Below are 22375 nucleotides of genomic sequence, written 5' to 3'. Positions count from 1 at the left end.
TCTACTTTGATCCATTCTCTCTAAATGACCAAACCACCTCAACAACCCCTCTTCTGCCCTCTGACTAATGCTTTTATTAACTCCACACCTTCTCCTAATTTCCACACTCCGAATTTTCTGCATAATATTTACACCACACATTGCCCTTAGACAGGACATCTCCACTGCCTCCAACCGTCTCCTCGCTGCTGCATTTACCACCCAAGCTTCACATCCATATAAGAGTGTTGGTACTACTATACTTTCATACATTCCCTTCTTTGCCTCCATAGATAACGTTTTTTGACTCCACATATACCTCAACGCACCACTCACCTTTTTTCCCTCATCAATTCTATGATTAACCTCATCCTTCATAAATCCATCCGCCGACACGTCAACTCCCAAGTATCTGAAAACATTCACTTCTTCCATACTCCTCCTCCCCAATTTGATATCCAATTTTTCTTTATCTAAATCATTTGATACCCTCATCACCTTACTCTTTTCTATGTTCACTTTCAACTTTCTACCTTTACACACATTCTCAAACTCATCCACTAACCTTTGTAATTTTTCTTTAGAATCTCCCATAAGCACAGTATCATCAGCAAAAAGTAACTGTGTCAATTCCCATTTTGAATTTGATTCCCCATAATTTAATCCCACCCCTCTCCCGAACACCCTAGCATTTACTTCTTTTACAACCCCATCTATAAATATATTAAACAACCATGGTGACATTACACATCCCTGTCTAAGACCTACTTTTACCGGGAAGTATTCTCCCTCTCTACTACACACCCTAACCTGTGCCTCACTATCCTCATAAAAGCTCTTTACAGCATTTAGTAACTTACCACCTATTCCATATACAGTGGACCCCCGGTTAACGATATTTTTTCATTCCTGAAGTATGTTCAGGTGCCAGTACTGACCGAATTTGTTCCCATAAGGAATATTGTGAAGTAGATTAGTCCATTTCAGACCCCCAAACATACACGTACAAACGCACTTACATAAATACACTTACATAATTGGTCGCATTCGGAGGTGATCGTTATGCGGGGGTCCACTGTACTTGCAACATCTGCCACATTGCTCCTCTATCCACTCTATCATATGCCTTTTCTAAATCCATAAATGCAATGAAAACTTCCCTACCTTTATCTAAATACTGTTCACATATATGCTTCAATGTAAACACTTGATCTACACATCCCCTACCCACTCTGAAGCCTCCTTGCTCGTCCGCAATTCTACATTCTGTCTTACCTCTAATTCTTTCAATTATAACCCTACCGTATACTTTTCCTGGTATACTCAGTAAACTTATTCCTCTATAATTTTTACAATCTCTTTTGTCCCCTTTCCCTTTATATAAAGGGACTATACATGCTCTCCTCCAATCCCTAGGTACCTTCCCCTCTTTCATACATTTATTAAACAAAAGTACCAACCACTCCAACACTATATCCCCCCCTGCTATTAACATTTCTGTCATGATCCCATCAGTTCCAGCTGCTTTACCCCCTTTCATTCTACGTAATGCCTCACGTACCTCCACCACACTTACATTCTGCTCTTCTTCACTCCTAAAAGATGGTATACCTCCCTGGCCAGTGCATGAAATTACCGCCTCCCTTTCTTCCTTAACATTTAAAAGTTCCTCAAAATATTCTCGCCATCTACCTAATACCTTATTACTTTTCCTTTTATATCCATGGGGAAGTGGAATAAGAATCTTTCCTCGGTAAGCCATGCGTGTTGTAAAAGTCAACTAAAATGCCGGGAACAATGGGCTAGTAACCCCTTTTCCTGTAAAGATTACTAAAAAGAATAAGAAGAAAATTGTCAAAGTGGGAAGTCTGAATGTGTGTGGATGTTGTGCAAATGATAAGAAAGAGATGATTGTGGATGTTATGAATGAGAAGAAACTGGATGTCCTGGCTTTAAGTGAAACAAAGCTGAAGGGGGTGGGAGAGTTTCAATGGAGAGAAATAAATGGGATTAGGTCAGGGGTTTCAAATAGAGTTAGAGCTAAAGAAGGAGTAGCAATAATGTTGAAGGATAAGCTATGGCAGGAAAAGAGGGACTACAAATGTATAAATTCAAGGATTATGTGGAGTAAAATAAAGATTGGATGTGAAAAGTGGGTTATAGTAAGCGTGTATGCACCTGGAGAAAAGAGAAGTGTAGAGGAGAGAGAGAGAGATTCTGGGAAATGTTGAGTGAATGCTTGGGGAGTTTTGAATCAAGTGTGAGAGTAATGGTGGTTGGGGATTTCAATGCTAAAGTGGGTAAAAATGTTATGGAGGGAGTAGTAGGTAATTTTGGGGTGCCAGGGGTAAATGTAAATAGGGAGCCTTTAATTGAGCTATGTGTAGAAAGAAATTTGGTAATAAGTAATACATATTTTATGAAAAAGAGGATAAATAAATATACAAGGTATGATGTAGCACGTAATGAAAGTAGTTTGTTAGATTATGTATTGGTGGATAAAAGGTTGATGGGTAGGCTCCAGGATGTACATGTTTATAGAGGGGCAACTGATATATCGGATCATTATTTAGTTGTAGCTACAGTTAGAGTAAGAGGTAGATGGGAAAAGAGGAAGGTGGCAACAACAAGTAAGAGGGAGGTGAAAGTGTATAAACTAAGGGAGGAGGAAGTTCGGGCGAGATATAAGCGACTATTGGCAGAATGGTGGGCTAGTGCAAAGATGAGTAGTGGGGGGGTTGAAGAGGGTTGGAATAGTTTTAAAAATGCAGTATTAGAATGTGGGGCAGAAGTTTGTGGTTATAGGAGGGTGGGGGCAGGAGGAAAGAGGAGTGATTGGTGGAATGATGAAGTAAAGGGTGTGATAAAAGAGAAAAAGGTAGCTTATGAGAGGTTTTTACAAAGCAGAAGTGTTATAAGAAGAGCAGAGTATATGGAGAGTAAAAGAAAGGTGAAGAGAGTGGTGAGAGAGTGCAAAAGGAGAGCAGATGAAAGAGTGGGAGAGGCACTGTCAAGAAATTTTAATGAAAATAAAAAAAATTTTTGGAGTGAGTTAAACAAGTTAAGAAAGCCTAGGGAAAGTATGGATTTGTCAGTTAAAAACAGAGTAGGGGAGTTAGTAGATGGGGAGAGGGAGGTATTAGGTAAAGCACAAATGAGTATTACAAAGACAGCTCATATGGTTGCATGCATTGCTGTTCATTCAGTAGAATGGAGTATTCTGTTAGGTAGTGTATTTTAAAAAATAACAAAGTTAGATTGGGTCCTAGGTTTAACATTTATGTGATATAATTGTGAGTAACATTTTGGATATACAATTTATAAGGTTCAGTTATTCAGTATTTATTTGGTTTTGAGTGAGTATGTGAACTTTGAGAAGAGACTTGAATTTGTAAACAGGTAGTGTTTCTTTTATATTTACAGGTAATGAATTCCAGATTTTAGGGCCTTTTATGTGCATTGAGTTTTTGCATAGCGTGAGATGGACACAAGGAACATCAAAGAGTGATCTGTGCCTTGTGTTATGGTCATGTGTTCTGTTGAGGTTGGCAAGGAGATGTTTGAGGGGAGGGTTAATATCAGAGTTAAGTGTTCTATGTATGTAATAGGTGCAATAATAAGTATGGATGTTTTGTATGGTGAGTAGGTTGAGTGTTTTGAATATTGGTGGAGTGTGTTGCCTGTAGTGAGAATTTGTTATCATTGTAACTGCAGCCTTTTGTTGGGTAATTAGTGGTCTGAGATGGTTAATTGTTGTTGAGCCCCATGCACAAATTCCATAGGTGAGATAGGGGTAAATAAGAGAGTGATAAAGGGCCAGGAGGGCTGACTGTGGAACATAGTACCGTATCTTCGATAGTATGCCTACAGTCTTGGAAATTTTCTTAGAAATTTGTTGTACATGTGTATGAAATTTGAGTCTATTATCGAGGAGGATTCCTAAGAATTTTTCCTCTGTTAGCTTTGTGATAGGTGATCCGTTTATCGTTATGTTAAGAGGTACATCTGTAGCTCTGTTACCAAACTGAGTGAAGTAAGTTTTGTCAATGTTTAGTGTAAGTTTGTTAGTCCTCATCCAGGTAGATATTTTCTGTAATTCGGTGTTTACAGTATTGGCTAGCGTGACTGGGCTCGGGTGAGAGAAGACGTATGTAGTGTCATCTGTAAAAAGTGTGGGTTTGAGTAATTGCGAAGCATTTGGTAGGTCATTTATGTATAGGAGAAAGAGAAGAGGGCCAAGGACACTTCCCTGTGGGACACCAACTGTAATTGGTTGTGCGGAAGAGCTTGCCCCATTTGCGTACACATATTGGCGTCTGTTGCTGAGGTAAGACTTGAGGTAGTTCAGGGAGTGCCCTCTAATACCATAGTGTGACAATTTTACGTGGAGCAAGTCATGGTCAGCTGTATCAAAAGCTTTACGTAAGTCAATGAAGATCCCCAGTGGGACTTCTTTTTTCTCTTTTGCATTGTATATATGTTCTAGCATGTGTATAATAGCATCATTAGTATTTTTATTAGGCCTGAATCCAAATTGGCAGGGGTTGAGAATGTTTTGGGAGATGAGGTAGGAGTAGATTCGTTTATGAATTAATTTTTTGAAGATTTTTGAGAGAGGGTGTAAATTGGAGATTGGCCTATAGTTATTCAACTCTGTTTGGTCTCCTCCTTTATGGATCGGGGTGACCCTTGCTATTTTGAGAACTGTAGGGAAGGTGGAGGATTCAATGGATTTGTTAAAGAGTGTTGCAATGATTGGTGATAGTACTTGTGATGCTTTTTTGTATATAAAGGGTGGTAAGGTATTTAAATCTCCTGCCTTGTTTTTCAGTGCGTTGATAATAAGGGAGACTTCGTATGGGTTAGTCGGAGCTAGGAACAGTGTGTTCGGGTAGTTGCCAGTGAGGTAGTCATTTGGTGGGGTATCTGAGCTTGGGATTTTATTGGCAAGGTTTTGACCTATAGTGAAGAAATCATTGAGTCTGTTTGCTGTTTCTGTTGGTGGGAGTTGGGGTTCATCTGATTTTGCTAATTTTATTTCGCTGTGTCGTGATATCTTTTTTGTTCCCAGAATTTCTGATAGGGTCTTCCAGGTCTTTTTTATATCACCTCGTTTTTTTTATTTTTTTTTTTTTTCAACAAGTCGGCCGTCTCCCACCGAGGCAGGGTGACCCAAAAAAGAAAGAAAATCCCCAAAAAGAAAATACTTTCATCATCATTCAACACTTTCACCACACTCACACATTATCACTGCTTTTGCAGAGGTGCCCAGAATACAACAGTTTAGAAGCATATACGTATAAAGATACACAACATATCCCTCCAAACTGCCAATATCCCAAACCACTCCTTTATAGTGCAGGCATTGTACTTCCCATTTCCAGGACTCAAGTCCGACTATATGAAAATAACCGGTTTCCCTGAATCCCTTCACTAAATATTACCCTGCTCACACTCCAACAGATCGTCAGGTCCCAAGTACCATTCGTCTCCATTCACTCCTATCTAACACGCTCACGCACGCTTGCTGGAAGTCCAAGCCCCTTACCCACAAAACCTCCTTTACCCCCTCTCTCCAACCCTTTCGAGGACAACCCCTACCCCTCCTTCCTTCCCCTATAGATTTATATGCTTTCCATGTCATTCTACTTTGATCCATTCTCTCTAAATGACCAAACCACCTCAACAACCCCTCTTCTGCCCTCTGACTAATACTTTTATTAACTCCACACCTTCTCCTAATTTCCACACTCCGAATTTTCTGCATAATATTTACACCACACATTGCCCTTAAACAGGACATCTCCACTGCCTCCAACCGTCTCCTCGCTGCTGCATTTACCACCCAAGCTTCACACCCATATAAGAGTGTTGGTACTACTATACTTTCATACATTCCCTTCTTTGCCTCCATAGATAACGTTTTTTGACTCCACATATACCTCAACGCACCACTCACCTTTTTTCCCTCATCAATTCTATGATTAACCTCATCCTTCATAAATCCATCCGCCGACACGTCAACTCCCAAGTATCTGAAAACATTCACTTCTTCCATACTCCTCCTCCCCAATTTGATATCCAATTTTTCTTTATCTAAATCATTTGACACCCTCATCACCTTACTCTTTTCTATGTTCACTTTCAACTTTCTACCTTTACACACATTCCCAAACTCATCCACTAACCTTTGCAATTTTTCTTTAGAATCTCCCATAAGCACAGTATCATCAGCAAAAAGTAACTGTGTCAATTCCCATTTTGAATTTGATTCCCCATAATTTAATCCCACCCCTCTCCCAAACACCCTAGCATTTACTTCCTTTACAACCCCATCTATAAATATATTAAACAACCATGGTGACATTACACATCCCTGTCTAAGACCTACTTTTACCGGGAAGTATTCTCCCTCTCTTCTACACACCCTAACCTGAGCCTCACTATCCTCATAAAAACTCTTTACAGCATTTAATAACTTACCACCTATTCCATATACTTGCAACATCTGCCACATTGCTCCTCTATCCACTCTATCATATGCCTTTTCTAAATCCATAAATGCAATAAAAACTTCCCTATCTTTATCTAAATACTGTTCACATATATGCTTCAATGTAAACACCTGATCTACACATCCCCTACCCACTCTAAAACCTCCTTGCTCATCCGCAATCCTACATTCTGTCTTACCTCTAATTCTTTCAATTATAACCCTACCGTACACTTTTCCTGGTATACTCAGTAAGCTTATTCCTCTATAATTTTTACAGTCTCTTTTGTCCCCTTTCCCTTTATATAAAGGGACTATACATGCTCTCTGCCAATCCCTAGGTACCTTCCCCTCTTTCATACATTTATTAAACAAAAGTACCAACCACTCCAACACTATATCCCCCCCTGCTTTTAACATTTCTGTCATGATCCCATCAGTTCCAGCTGCTTTACCCCCTTTCATTTTACGTAATGCCTCACGTACCTCCCCCACACTTACATTCTGCTCTTCTTCACTCCTAAAAGATGGTATACCTCCCTGACCAGTGCATGAAATTACTGCCTCTGTTTCTTCCTTAACATTTAAAAGTTCCTCAAAATATTCTCGCCATCTACCCAATACCTCCATCTCCCCATCTACTAACTCCCCTACTCTGTTTTTAACTGACAAATCCATATTTTCCCTAGGGTTTCTTAACCTGTTTAACTCACTCCAAAATTTTTTCTTATTTTCATTAAAATTTCTTGACAGTGCCTCTCCCACTCTATCATCTGCTCTCCTTTTGCACTCTCTCACCACTCTCTTTACCTTTCTTTTACTCTCCATATACTCTGCTCTTCTTATAACACTTCTGCTTTGTAAAAACCTCTCATAAGCTACCTTTTTCTCTTTTATCACACCCTTTCTTCATCATTCCACCAATCACTCCTCTTTCCTCCTGCCCCCACCCTCCTATAACCACAAACTTCCGCCCCACATTCTAATACTGCATTTTTAAAACTATTCCAACCCTCTTCAACCCCCCCACTACTCATCTTTGCACTAGCCCACCGTTCTACCAATAGTCGCTTATATCTCACCCGAACTTCCTCCTCCCTTAGTTTATACACTTTCACCTCCCTCTTACTTGTTGTTGCCACCTTCCTCTTTTCCCATCTACCTCTTACTCTAACTGTAGCTACAACTAAATAATGATCCGATATATCAGTTGCCCCTCTATAAACATGTACATCCTGGAGCCTACCCATCAACCTTTTATCCACTAATACATAATCTAACAAACTCCTTTCATTATGTGCTATATCATACCTTGTAGATTTATTTATCCTCTTCATAAAATATGTATTACTTATTACTAAACCACTTTCTACACATAGCTCAATTAAAGGCTCCCCATTTTCATTTACCCCTGACACCCCAAATTTACCTACTACTCCCTCCACAACATCTTTGCCCATTTTATATTGAAATCCCCAACCACCATTACTCTCACACTTGGTTCAAAACTCCCCACTCATTCACTCAACATTTCCCAAAATCTCTCTCTCTCCTCTACACTTGTCTCTTCTCCAGGTGCATATACACTTACTATAACCCACTTTTCACATCCAACCTTTATTTTACTCCACATAATCCTTGAATTAATACATTTATAGTCCCTCTTTTCCTGCCATAACTTATCCTTCAACATTATTGCTACTCCTTCTTTAGCTCTAACTCTATTTGAAACCCCTGACCTAATCCCATTTATTCCTCTCCACTGAAACTCTTCTACTCCCTTCAGCTTTGTTTCACTTAAAGCCAAGACATCCAGCTTCTTCTCATTCATTACATCCACAGTCATCTCTTTCTTATCATTCGCACAACATCCACGCACATTCAGACTTCCCACTTTGACAATTTTCTTATTATTCTTTTTAGTAATTATTACAGGAAAAGGGGTTACTAGCTCATTGTTCCTGGCATTTTAGTTGAATTTTACAACACGCATGGCTTACGGAGGAAAGATTCTTATTCCACTTCCCATGGATATAAAAGGAAAAGTAATAAGACCAAGAGCTATTAAGATAAAATCAAAGAATATTCAGATGAGTGTGTATAAATAAACATGTACATGCATGTGTAGTGTGACATAAGTGTAAGTAGAAGTAGCAAGACGTATCTGTAATCTTGCATGTTTATGAGACAGAAAAATAATTATTGTTATTATTATTATTAATATTAATATGTATTAATATTAGTACGTACATATTATTGTAATAATAATAAATATTGTTATTATTATTATTAATTTAGGGAACTGGAGCATAGATCCAATTCTCTAGATCAAGAGCCCCTCACCTAGGAACCTTCCATGAGGGGAAAATTAGCATCCTGAGATTTCGTTTGTATCCAGATGCAAAAAATCAACCAAATAACTGTTCGTAACCTGGAAAATTCACATAGTGGGGCTTTTGTAAGCCAAGGTTCCACTGTTTAAACATTGAAAATAAAGGAGTTAAAAGTACAATTTACAAACTGAATTTTAATCATAATTTTAAAAATCTGTTATATCAGGGTCGATTATATGAAAGGTTTACTGTATATCCATTTTTTAACAGTACATTACTTTTTATACATATCTACATGGTGAGGCTTAGGCACTTGACCAAACTTCTCTAAATGAGAGGAGAAGCACTGAGGACATGATTATGACATGCAAAACACTAGGATTAGATAGAAAGAAATTGGATAGGCTGTATGAGATGTGAGGAGAGGGAGCCAAGGGGCACATTTGGTAGCTAAAGATGCTGATGAACATTGAGTAAATGGAAAGTATTAATTGAAGGAGTAGTGGTGGCCATCTTTACACTGTTTCAAGAGTAGATGTGATTGGATAGTTTAATAATTCTGTCCTAATAAACATTTGAGAGTTGATATCAGATAAAGTGATTTAAGAGATGATTGAATATATGATCAGGAGTATGCAGGTAAGACTGAAACAGGTTTCATAGATTTTAAGAGGTGCTGAGGAGCTTTAATGTTTTAAAGGAAATAATATGTAATCTTACTACATAGTAACAAAGATTTGTACAAACACTTTTATGGTTTTAGACATGAGTTAAAAGAGTATTATCTTCACAGGATGAAGAATCACTCGAGGATTATGGTGAAGATGATGATCCTGAGCGGTTGTGGTGTATTTGTCAGAAGCCTCACAACAACCGTTTTATGATTTGTTGTGACAAATGCGAGGATTGGTTTCATGGCTCCTGTGTTGGTGTTACCAAGGCAATGGGTTAGTATATTTGATATTCTTTTATTTATGTGCTTAAGCACTTTTGTTTTCTCTTAGTTGATTTTGTTTAATCTTCTCAATATTTTAAGTTCTTTTATTTCATGAATGCCAAGCTGCTGGTGTGAACATGTGGGACACAATTATCCTTCGTAATATTATATTTTATTGGAAAATAGACAAAGGTTACGACTGACTTGTTCTTAGGTTGAAATGCCATGGTTGGCCTTCAATGGTTTGAACATTGTACACTCATAATTGTTCCCCCTGATACTGGGTCTCTTTACTGTGGTGGTGGTGTTTGAGTGGCCTCAGTACATAAGAGTCCAACAACCTGTCTTTTGCCTTAATAACTGGGAGATTTGCTGTCCTGTTAAAATCTGCTGTAACTTATAGCCAATTATGTTTTATTATGAACACATTGGCCGATTCCCACCAAGGCGGAGTGGCCCAAAAAAGGAAAACTTTCTTCATCATTCACTGTCTTACCAGAGGGGTGCTTTTCACTACAGTGTATAAAACTGCAACATTAACACCCCTCCTTCAGAGTGCAGACACTATACAGTGGAACCACTACTTGCGAGCGTGTTCACATGCAAGTTTTTCCAAATACGAGCAGTCGATGGGTCGATTTTTTGCTTCCACACGCAAGCAAAATTTCCACAAGTGAGCAGACCTCAATTAGCAATTAGCCACCCCTTAGTGGTAATTTCGAATGGTTTTTATGGTTGTATAATCTTTTTTTGGTCTCATTTAATAGAATGGAAGATATATTACAGAAATAGATATGATTTTGATTGCTTTCATGACGATAAGTGCCTTGAAATTAAGCTCAACCTAGGAGAAATGGTCCATTGCTTGGCTGTTTCATTGTAAACAAATGACGTCACTGTCCATTCCAATATGCAGTCGTGAAACGGTTGACATATTCATACAATTACGTATTGCAATAAGGAATAACAGTAAATCTTATATTTTTTGTGTGAATAAAAATTACAAATAATTTATATAATAATAATAATAATTTATATAATAATAATAATAAAAGGTAGTAGGTTGGTAGACAGCAACCACCCAGGGAAGTACTACCGTCCTGCCAGATGACTGTGAAACAGAAACCTGTAACTGTTTTGCATGATGGTAGGATTGCTGGTGTCTTTTTCTGTCTCATAAACACGCTAGATAACAGGGATATCTTGCTACTCCAACTTACACTTTGGTCACACTTCACAGACATGCACATGCATATATATATACATACATCTAGGTTTTTCTCCTTTTTCTACATAGCTCTTGTTCTTCTTTATTTCTTCCATTGTCCATGGGGAAGTGGAAAAGAATCTTTCCTCCGTAAGCCATGCGTGTCGTATGAGGCGACTAAAATGCCGGGAGCAATGGGCTAGTAACCCCTTCTCCTGTAGACATTTACTAAAAAAGAGAAGAAGAAAAACTTTATAAAACTGGGATGCTTAAATGTGCGTGGATGTAGTGCAGATGACAAGAAACAGATGATTGCTGATGTTATGAATGAAAAGAAGTTGGATGTCCTGGCCCTAAGTGAAACAAAGCTGAAGGGGGTAGGGGAGTTTCGGTGGGGGGAAATAAATGGGATTAAATCTGGAGTATCTGAGAGAGTTAGAGCAAAGGAAGGGGTAGCAGTAATGTTGAATGATCAGTTATGGAAGGAGAAAAGAGAATATGAATGTGTAAATGCAAGAATTATGTGGATTAAAGTAAAGGTTGGATGCGAGAAGTGGGTCATAATAAGCGTGTATGCACCTGGAGAGGAGAGGAATGCAGAGGAGAGAGAGAGATTTTGGGAGATGTTAAGTGAATGTATAGGAGCCTTTGAACCAAGTGAGAGAGTAATTGTGGTAGGGGACCTGAATGCTAAAATAGGAGAAACTTTTAGAGAGGGTGTGGTAGGTAAGTTTGGGGTGCCAGGTGTAAATGATAATGGGAGCCCTTTGATTGAACTTTGTATAGAAAGGGGTTTAGTTATAGGTAATACATATTTTAAGAAAAAGAGGATAAATAAGTATACAAGATATGATGTAGGGCGAAATGACAGTAGTTTGTTGGATTATGTATTGGTAGATAAAAGACTGTTGAGTAGACTTCAGGATGTACATGTTTATAGAGGGGCCACAGATATATCAGATCACTTTCTAGTTGTAGCTACACTGAGAGTAAAAGGTAGATGGGGTACAAAGAGAATAGAAGCATCAGGGAAGAGAGAGGTGAAGGTTTATGAACTAAAAGAGGAGGCAGTTAGGGAAAGATATAAACAGCTATTGGAGGATAGATGGGCTAATGAGAGCATAGGCAATGGGGTCGAAGAGGTATGGGGTAGGTTTAAAAATGTAGTGTTAGAGTGTTCAGCAGAAGTTTGTGGTTACAGGAAAGTGGGTGCGGGAGGGAAGAGGAGCGATTGGTGGAATGATGATGTAAAGAGAGTAGTAAGGGAGAAAAAGTTAGCATATGAGAAGTTTTTACAAAGTAGAAGTGATGCAAGGAGGGAAGAGTATATGGAGAAAAAGAGAGAGGTTAAGAGAGTGGTGAAGCAATGTAAAAAGAGAGCAAATGAGAGAGTGGGTGAGATGTTATCAACAAATTTTGTTGAAAATAAGAAAAAGTTTTGGAGTGAGATTAACAAGTTAAGAAAGCCTAGAGAACAAATGGATTTGTCAGTTAAAAATAGGAGAGGAGAGTTATTAAATGGAGAGTTAGAGGTATTGGGAAGATGGAGGGAATATTTTGAGGAATTGTTAAATGTTGATGAAGATAGGGAAGCTGTGATTTCGTGTATAGAACAAGGAGGAATAACATCTTGTAGGAGTGAGGAAGAGCCAGTTGTGAGTGTGGGGGAAGTTCGTGAGGCAGTAGGTAAAATGAAAGGGGGTAAGGCAGCCGGGATTGATGGGATGAAGATAGAAATGTTAAAAGCAGGTGGGGATATAGTTTTGGAGTGGTTGGTGCAATTATTTAATAAATGTATAGAAGAGGGTAAGGTACCTAGGGATTGGCAGAGAGCATGCATAGTTCCTTTGTATAAAGGCAAAGGGGATAAAAGAGAGTGCAAAAATTATAGGGGGATAAGTCTGCTGAGTATACCTGGTAAAGTGTATGGTAGAGTTATTATTGAAAGAATTAAGAGTAAGACGGAGAATAGGATAGCAGATGAACAAGGAGGCTTTAGGAAAGGTAGGGGGTGTGTGGACCAGGTGTTTACAGTGAAACATATAAGTGAACAGTATTTAGATAAGGCTAAAGAGGTCTTTGTGGCATTTATGGATTTGGAAAAGGCATATGACAGGGTGGATATGGGGGCAATGTGGCAGATGTTGCAAGTGTATGGTGTAGGAGGTAGGTTACTGAAAGCAGTGAAGAGTTTTTACGAGGATAGTGAGGCTCAAGTTAGAGTATGTAGGAAAGAGGGAAATTATTTCCCAGTAAAAGTAGGCCTTAGACAAGGATGTGTGATGTCACCGTGGTTGTTTAATATATTTATAGATGGGGTTGTAAGAGAAGTAAATGCGAGGGTCTTGGCAAGAGGCGTGGAGTTAAAAGATAAAGAATCACACACAAAGTGGGAGTTGTCACAGCTGCTCTTTGCTGATGACACTGTGCTCTTGGGAGATTCTGAAGAGAAGTTGCAGAGATTGGTGGATGAATTTGGTAGGGTGTGCAAAAGAAGAAAATTAAAGGTGAATACAGGAAAGAGTAAGGTTATGAGGATAACAAAAAGATTAGGTGATGAAAGATTGAATATCAGATTGGAGGGAGAGAGTATGGAGGAGGTGAATGTATTCAGATATTTTGGGAGTGGACGTGTCAGCGGATGGGTCTATGAAAGATGAGGTGAATCATAGAATTGATGAGGGGAAAAGAGTGTGTGGTGCACTTAGGAGTCTGTGGAGACTTTGTCCTTGGAGGCAAAGAGGGGAATGTATGAGAGTATAGTTTTACCAACGCTCTTATATGGGTGTGAAGCATGGGTGATGAATGTTGCAGCGAGGAGAAGGCTGGAGGCAGTGGAGATGTCATGTCTGAGGGCAATGTGTGGTATGAATATAATGCAGAGAATTCGTAGTTTGGAAGTTAGGAGGAGGTGCGGGATTACCAAAACTGTTGTCCAGAGGGCTGAGGAAGGGTTGTTGAGGTGGTTCGGACATGTAGAGAGAATGGAGCGAAACAGAATGACTTCAAGAGTGTATCAGTCTGTAGTGGAAGGAAGGCGGGGTAGGGGTCGGCCTAGGAAAGGTTGGAGAGAGGGGGTAAAGGAGGTTTTGTGTGCGAGGGGGTTGGACTTCCAGCAGGCATGCATGAGCGTGTTTGATAGGAGTGAATGGAGACAAATGGTTTTTAATACTTGACGTGCTGTTGGAGTGTGAGCAAAGTAACATTTATGAAGGGGTTCAGGGAAACCGGCAGGCCGTACTTGAGTCCTGGAGATGGGAAGTACAGTGCCTGCACTCTGAAGGAGGGGTGTTAATGTTGCAGTTTAAAAACTGTAGTGTAAAGCACCCTTCTGGCAAGACAGTGATGGAGTGAATGATGGTGAAAGTTTTCCTTTTTCGGGCCACCCTGCCTTGGTGGGAATCGGCCAGTGTGATAATAAAAAAATAATAATAATAATGATAACAATAATAATAATAATATGTATAATAATATGAATAATAACAATGTGTATAATAATAATAATAGTATAATACAATAATAATAATAATATAGTATGTATAATAATAATACATATATAATAATAATGTACTACATATAATAATTATAATAATAGACGGCTTCAAAAGGCTGTCACTAGATGGCAGTGTTTACCACAACAAAGAGGGAGCGGTTGTGGCTGCCTCCACCTGTTACATAATGACATTTTATTCATTCTAGAGTATATATCGTGTTTCTATGTTATTTATATTGTTTGTTATGTCATATTAGATGAACTGTGATATATAAATAAGCCGTATAGATGATATTAGCGAAATTATTCATGAAGAATTTTGCCCGGTCTCCAGACAAACTCTCGTCCATCGCCGACACCGCCCATACCACTGCATGAATGACATATTTTATTCATTCTAGAGTATATATCATGTTTCTATATTATTCATATTGCTTTTTTTATGTCATACTAGATGAACTGTGATAGATAAATAAGCAGTATAGATGATATTAGCAAAATTATTCATGAAATATTTTGCCCGGTGTCCTGACAAACTCTCGTCCACCGCCGACACTGCCCATACCACTACATGAATGATATATTCATTTTAGAGTATATATCAGGTTTCTATGTTATTCATATTGTTTATTATGTCATATTAGATGAAGTGAGATAGATAAATAAGCTGTTGAGTTAATATTAGCGAAATTATTGAAGTACAGAATTCCACTGGAATGGATTAATTGCATTTCAATTAATTTAAATGAGGAAAATTGACTCTGCAAATGAGCAAATCCAGTTGTGAGCAAGGTTATGGAACGGATTAAACTCGCTAGTAGAGGTTCCACTGTACTTTCCATCTCCAGGACTCAAGTCTGGCACTGCCTTTTTCCCTGAATCCCTTCATAAATGTTACTTTGCTCACACTCCAACAGCACGTCAAGTATTAAAAAAAACATTTGTCTCCATTCACTCCTATCAGATATGCTCACACATGCTTGCTGGAAGTCCAAGCCCCTCACACACAAAACCTCCTTTACCCCCTTTCCTAGGCCGACCCCTACCCCGCCTTCCTTCCACTACAGATTTATACACACTCGAAGTCATTCTGTTTCATTCCATTCCCTCTACATTACCAAACCACCGCAACAACCCTTCGTCAGCCCTCTAGACAACAGTTTTGGCAATCCCGCACCTCCTCCTAACTTCCAAACTACTAATTCTCTGCATTATATTCACACCACACATTGCCCTCAGACATGACATCTCCACTGTCTCCAGCCTTCTCATCACTGCAGCATTCATCACCCATGCTTCAAACCCATATAAAAGCGTTGGTAAAACTATACTCTCATACATTCCCCTCTTTCCTTCCAAGGACTAAGTTCTTTGTCTCCATAGACTCCTAAGTGCACTGCTCACCCTTTTCCCCTCATAAATTCTATGATTCACCTCATCTTTCATAGACCCTTTCATGGTTCAGACCCCTTATCTGAAACCTGTCCACGGGGTCCAAATGGTAGAGAATATTTTTCTGAAGGTATTAAAACAAAAAGTGTGAAATTTGGTGGAAAATTGACGAAATTATGCTGTCACAAATTTTGTTGTGCAAGCAATATTTACGCATTGGTGATTTTGCCTACTCTGACTCCTGTTTTAGGCCAATTACTTGTTCCAGTTAACCAAATTCTTGGCTGTTTCACTAGTACAGGTCTCCCTCAACATTCACGTTTTCAACTTTCGCGGGCTTCACACATTCGCGAATTACCAACCGCCAAATTCCCAGCCTCCAAATTCCCAGCCACCAAATCATATTTAAGTTTCCCGCCACCTGCGAGTCCCTACTTTCCTCCCTCCGACCCCCTCAACTGGCAGCCAGCCCTCCCACCAGTGTGGTGAGTGTTTTGTTTGTTCATTATTTGCTATTAAACTACAGTATAAATAACAAAAAAAAGGCACAATACCGTGACTGGAACGATACACAAATAACCCGCACATAAAAGAGAGAAGCTTACGACGACGTGTGACTTTGTAAATGGTCCAAGTCAGACCGAAACGTCGTCGTAAGCTTCTCTCTTTTATGTGCGGGTTATTTGTGTACAGTATAAATAATGTAAACCCATTCATGACTGCATATTGGAATGACTATTCGGACAGGTATTGGACGGTGACATCATGTGTTGACTCTTGAACACAGCAATGAATCAAACATTTCTGCTACTGCTGATAATAACAATAGTAGTAGTAATAATAATAATAATAATCATAATAATAAATACGATAGAATTGAAGAAAGAAATTGTACAAAAATACGAAGGAGTGGTTGACACATCGTCAGTGTGGCTTTGTTTATGCTGGAGTGAGCATTAGTCTCTGTGCTCTTCCAAACATTTCACAATAATTCATAGTGTTTTGTGCTTGTAGATTGAGTGCGACTGGAGTGGTAGAGGCAGTGGTTGGGGAAGTGGTTGAGGCATTGGGTGAGGCAGTGGGTGAGGCAGCGGTTGAGGCAGTGGGTGAGGCAGTGGTCGAGGCAGTGGTATTTAATAACATACATGTTATTAATAATAATAATAATAATAATAATAATACATGTTATTAGTAATATGTATTAATATTATTTATAACATGTTATTAAATACCAGTGCCTCAACCGCTGCCTCAACCACTACCTCAACCACTGCCTCACCCACTGCCTCAACCACTGCCTCAATCACTGCCTCAATCACTGCCTCAACCATTGTTTCACCCACTGCCTCACCCACTGCCTCATGCACTGCCTCTACCATTGCCTCAACCACTGCCTCGACCACTGCCTCACCCACTGCCTCACCCACTGCCTCAACCACTGCCTCTACCACTGCCTCTACCATTGCCTCAACTGCTGACTCACCCAATGCCTCAACCGCTTCCCCAACCACTGCCTCTACCACTCCAGTCGCACTCAATCTACAAGCACCAAACACAATGAATTATTGTTAAATGTTTAGAAGAGCACGGAGACTAATGCTCATTCCAGCATAAACAAAGCCACACTGACGATGTGCCAACCACTCCTTCGTATTTTTGTACAATTTCCTTCTTCAATTCTTTCGTATTTATTATTATTATAATTTATTATTATTATTATTAGTATTTTTACTACTACTACTATTGTTATTATTAGCAGTAGCAGAAATGTTTGATTCTTTGCTGTGTTCAAGAGTAAACACATGATGTCACCTTCCAATACCTGTCCGAATAGTCATTCCAATATGCAGTCATGAATGGGTTTACATTATTTATACTGTAGTTTAATAGTAAATAATGAACAAACAAACACTCACCACACTGGTAGGAGGGCTGGCTGCCAGTTGGGGGGGTCGGAGGGAGGGTAGTATGGACTCGCAGTGGTTGAGGAAGTGGAGGCAGTGGTATTTAATAACATACCTGTTATTAAACCATAACATGTATGTATTTAGTACAGTTTACGACGTTTTCATGTATTTTATGATTGGTCATGGTTCAACAAGTTAAGGAAGAAGTATTGTATTATATTTCCCTACAATATATTGGGGCACCAAACATTCGCGATTTTTCAACATTCGCGAGGCTCTTGATCCCCTAACCCTCGCGAATGTTGAGGGAGACCTGTATGCTTCTATTTTATTGATTGAGCACAAGAAACTGCCCAGTCAACTACTTCAACTACCCAGTAAGTGATCAGAAGTTGGTAATTTGGCCAATTTCACTTAAATTTCAAAATCAGTTTTAAAATACAGTCAAGTATAAACAATGCAGGCATTCCTGGCACTAAAATAACATTTCCTCTGTTCGTTAATTATGTTTCAGATTTTACAGATGAATTCCAATTGGATTTTTTGTTCATACAAAGAATTTTTATTCACACCAAAAAGTAGAAGATTTACTGTTATGTATTATTGTAATTTTGTAAATAATATCAGCACATTCATGAATGCATGTTAGACCCATGAGTTGACATGTATTGGACGCATGCTGTAATTGATTTATTCTTGAACATCGGCAAAAAATCAAACATTGATCTCATTTTCAAGTTATTTTCAGTCAAAACCAGTCAAAATTATCTCTATTTCTGTAATATGTATTCCATTCTATCAAATAGGACCTAGAAATTATGAATACAACCATAAAAACCATACGAAAATACACTACAGATTTACTGTTTTAAACCAAAAACACGGTAGCAGTTTTTTTCTCATTATGCACTGCCTACTGCAGGATTTGTCCTATATGGTGCACACTTACCACATAGACCCATTCTCTAATATCTAGACCTAGATTTACCACTCACAGCTTATCTATGTGAATTTTCTCCTTGTGCCGAAAATTTTTTTGGGAAAAAAAAAATTTTTTTTCTTAGGAAGTGATAGAGGACCTTTTCCTAATGGTAATGACACCAAAAGTACGAAAATTGATCGAAAACTTACGGAATTACGCTTCCGCGAAGTTAGCGATCTCGGCGATATGTACGCATTGGCGATTTCGCCGAATTTGAGCCCTATTTTTGGCCAATTCCATTGTTCCAGTCAACCAAACTCATAGCTATGTCTTTAGAACGCCATTTTTTCTATCAATTGAGTACAAGAAACCACTTATTTACCGATTTCATCTACCCAATAAAGTGGTCAGAAATTGGCAATTTGGCCAGTTTCACGCTTAAAAAAAAAGGACGCCAATTTCAAAATAGGGCCCAGAATAAACAATGCAGACATTTTTGGCACTAAAATAACATATCCTCTGTTCATTAGTCACGTCTCCAGGCCCTGCCTATAGTACTCTTGCTTTCTATTTAGATTTTTTATTCACACAAAAAATAGAAGATTTACTGTTGTGCAGACTACTGCATTATTGTAAAAATGGTATAAATAATATCAGTGCACTTTTGAAAGAATATTAGACTCTTCAGTTGATGTGTATTGGACGTGTGGTGTGATTTGCTAACTCTTGAACATTGGTAAAAATCGAAAATATTGGTAAAAATTGAACATTTCCGCTACTTTGAGCTCAATTTCAAGGTCGGCCAAAACGCAGGTGTGATTTACACAGATTTTGCAAAGGCATTTGACAAATGTGATCATGGAGTGATAATGCACAAAATGAAGGCCATGGGCATTATGGGGAAGGTAGGCAGATCGATTTTTGGTTTCCTAACACACAGAACACAAAAATAACAGTGGACCCCAGTCTTACGATGGCATAGCACTACCTGAAATCCGCCATACGATACATTTTAACGCAAAAGTTTTGCCTTGCCTCACGCTAAAAAACTCGCCTTACGTGATTCGTCTGGGACGCGTCCCATGTGTGGCCTCAGCGCCAGTGTTTACAAGCCAGCCAGTGCGGTTACATCTGCGCATCCATTTGGTACATTTCACATTATCCCAGTGTTTTTGGTGTTTGTAACTGCAAAATAAGTCACCATGGACCCCAAGAAAGCTTCTAGTGCCAACCCTGTGGTAAAAAGGGCGAGAATTAGTGTGGAATTGAAAAAAGAGATAAAAGAAATGTGTGCAAAGTGGGTTGAACTGCAAACCTTTATGGATGAAAATCACCCTGACACAGCTACTGCAAGCTGTGTTGGCGACCTGTACAATGACAGTGTTATGGCCCATTTTAGGAAAGTCTTAAAGGAACGGGAGGTACAGAGCTCTATGGACAGATTTGTTGTGCGGCAGAGGTCCAGTGACTCTCAAGCTGGTCCTAGTGGCTTTAAAAGAAGAAGGGAAGTAACCCTGGAAAAGGACTTGCTACCTCAAGTCCTAATGGAAGGGGACTTCCCTTCTAAACAATAACAACTTCCACATTTCCCCTCCTCCCATCCCATCAACCATCACCAGATCACCAGAGTAGTAATTGTGCATGTCTTCTTCAGTTTGTGTGTATTAAAATTAATATTTCATGTGGTAAATTTTTTTTTTCATACTTTGGGTGTCTTGCACGGATTAATTTGATTTCCATTATTTCTTATGGTGAAAATTAATTCGCCTTACGATAATTTTGGCTTACGATGAGCTCTCAGAAACGGATTACTATCGTAAGGCGGGGGTCCACTGTAGTAGTGAAGAGGGCAAGATCCAGCATCAGCGAGGTCAAAAGCTCAGTGCCCCAAGGCACTGTCCTGGCACCTCTGCTGTTCCTCATCCTCATAGCAGACATAGACAAAAACACCTGTCACACTTTTGTTTCATCATTTGCAGATGACACTAAAATAAGCATGAAAGTCAGTATGGTAGAGGACACTGAAAAAGTACAGGAAGACATAAACAGGGTTTTCCAGTGGGCAGTGGAGGACAACATGACGTTCAATGATGATAAGTTCCAGCTGCTTAGGTATGGAAAGAATGAAGAACTCAAAAGGAGAACTATACAGTGGACCCCCGCATACCGTACAATCCGCATACCGGACGCTTTGATCGCAAAAATTTGGCCTCGCATACCGCCCAAAAACCCGCTCACCGTCCTTCGTCCGAGACGTGTCCAATGTGCGGCCTGAGCCAGCCTCATATGTTCCGCCGGTGGCATTGTTTACCAGCCAGCCTCCGCGGTAACATCCAAGCATACAATCGGAATATTTCGTATTATTACAGTGTTTTCGGTGCTTTATCTGGAAAATAAGTGACCATGGACCCCAAGAAAGCTTCTAGTGCCAACCCTACAGCAATAAGGGTGAGAATTCCAATAGAAATGAAGAAAGAGATCATTGATAAGTATGAAAGTGGAGTACATGTCTCTGAGCTGGTCAGGTTGTACAAGAAACCCAAATCAACCATCTCTACTATTGTGGGCAACAGAAAGGCAATCAAGGAAGCTGTTTTTGCCAAAGGTTCAACTGTGTTTTCGAAACAGAGATCGCAAGTGATGGAAGATGTTGAGAGACTCTTATTGGTGTGGATAAATGAAAAACAGCTAGCAGGAGATAGCGTCTCTCAAGCGATCATAAGCGAAAAGGCTAGGAAGTTGCATGAGGATTTAATTAAAAAAATGCCTGCAACTAGTGATGATGTGAGTGAATTTAAGGCCAGCAAAGGTTGGTTTGAGAGATTTAAGAAGCGTAGTGGCATACATAGTGTGATAAGGCATGGTGAGGCTGCCAGTTCGGACCACAAAGCAGCTGAAAAATATGTGCAGGAATTCAAGGAGTACATAGACAGTGAAGGACTGAAACCTGAACAAGTGTTTAATTGTGATGAAACAGGCCTGTTTTGGAAGAAAATGCCAAGCAGGACCTACATTACTCAGGAGGAAAAGGCACTCCCAGGACATAAGCCTATGAAAGACAGGCTTACTTTGTTGATGTGTGCCAATGCTAGTGGTGATTGCAGAGTGAAGCCTTTATTAGTGTATCACTCTGAAACTCCCAGACCGTTCAGGCAAAAGAATGTCCTCAAGGAGAATTTGTGTGTGCTGTGGAGGGCAAACAGTAAGGCTTGGGTCACTAGGGACTTTTTCTATGACTGGTTACACCATGCATTTGCCCCCAATGTGAAAGATTACCTAACTGAAAAGAAATTAGAACTTAAGTGCCTCCTGGTGTTAGACAATGCCCCTGGTCATCCTACAGACGTGGCAGAGCGACTTTATGGGGACATGAAATTCATTAACATCAAGTTTTTGCCTCCTAATACCACTCCTCTCCTGCAGCCCATGGACCAGCAGGTTATTGCAAACTTCAAAAAACTGTACACAAAAGCTCTGTTTGAAAGGTGCTTTGTAGTGACCTCAGAAACTCAACTGACTCTAAGAGAGTTTTGGAGAGATCACTTTAATATCCTCAGTTGTGTAAACCTTATAGGTAAGGCTTGGGAGGGAGTGACTAAGAAGACCTTGAACTCTGCTTGGAAGAAACTGTGGCCAGAATGTGTAGACAAAAGGGATTTTGAAGGGTTTAAGGCTAACCCTGAGAGGATTATGCCAGTTGAGGAATCCATTG

General features: G+C 39.4%; 1 protein-coding gene across 3 annotated transcripts in view; it reads left to right on the top strand.

Annotated features, from left to right (window-relative positions):
- pps (protein partner of snf) overlaps nt 1-22375 on the top strand; it is a 593176-nt gene that overhangs the window by 75362 nt on the left and 495439 nt on the right. For all 3 annotated transcript variants that reach the window (XM_070095224.1, XM_070095226.1, XM_070095225.1), the window contains exon 5: nt 9599-9752. In XM_070095224.1, the coding sequence (XP_069951325.1) occupies nt 9599-9752 (154 nt within the window). The remainder of the gene's footprint in view (nt 1-9598; nt 9753-22375) is intronic.

This window comes from Cherax quadricarinatus, chromosome 49 (assembly GCF_038502225.1).
Source record: "Cherax quadricarinatus isolate ZL_2023a chromosome 49, ASM3850222v1, whole genome shotgun sequence".
In the NCBI taxonomy this organism is placed as follows: domain Eukaryota; kingdom Metazoa; phylum Arthropoda; class Malacostraca; order Decapoda; family Parastacidae; genus Cherax; species Cherax quadricarinatus.
This window is presented reverse-complemented; position numbering and strand designations above follow the sequence as displayed.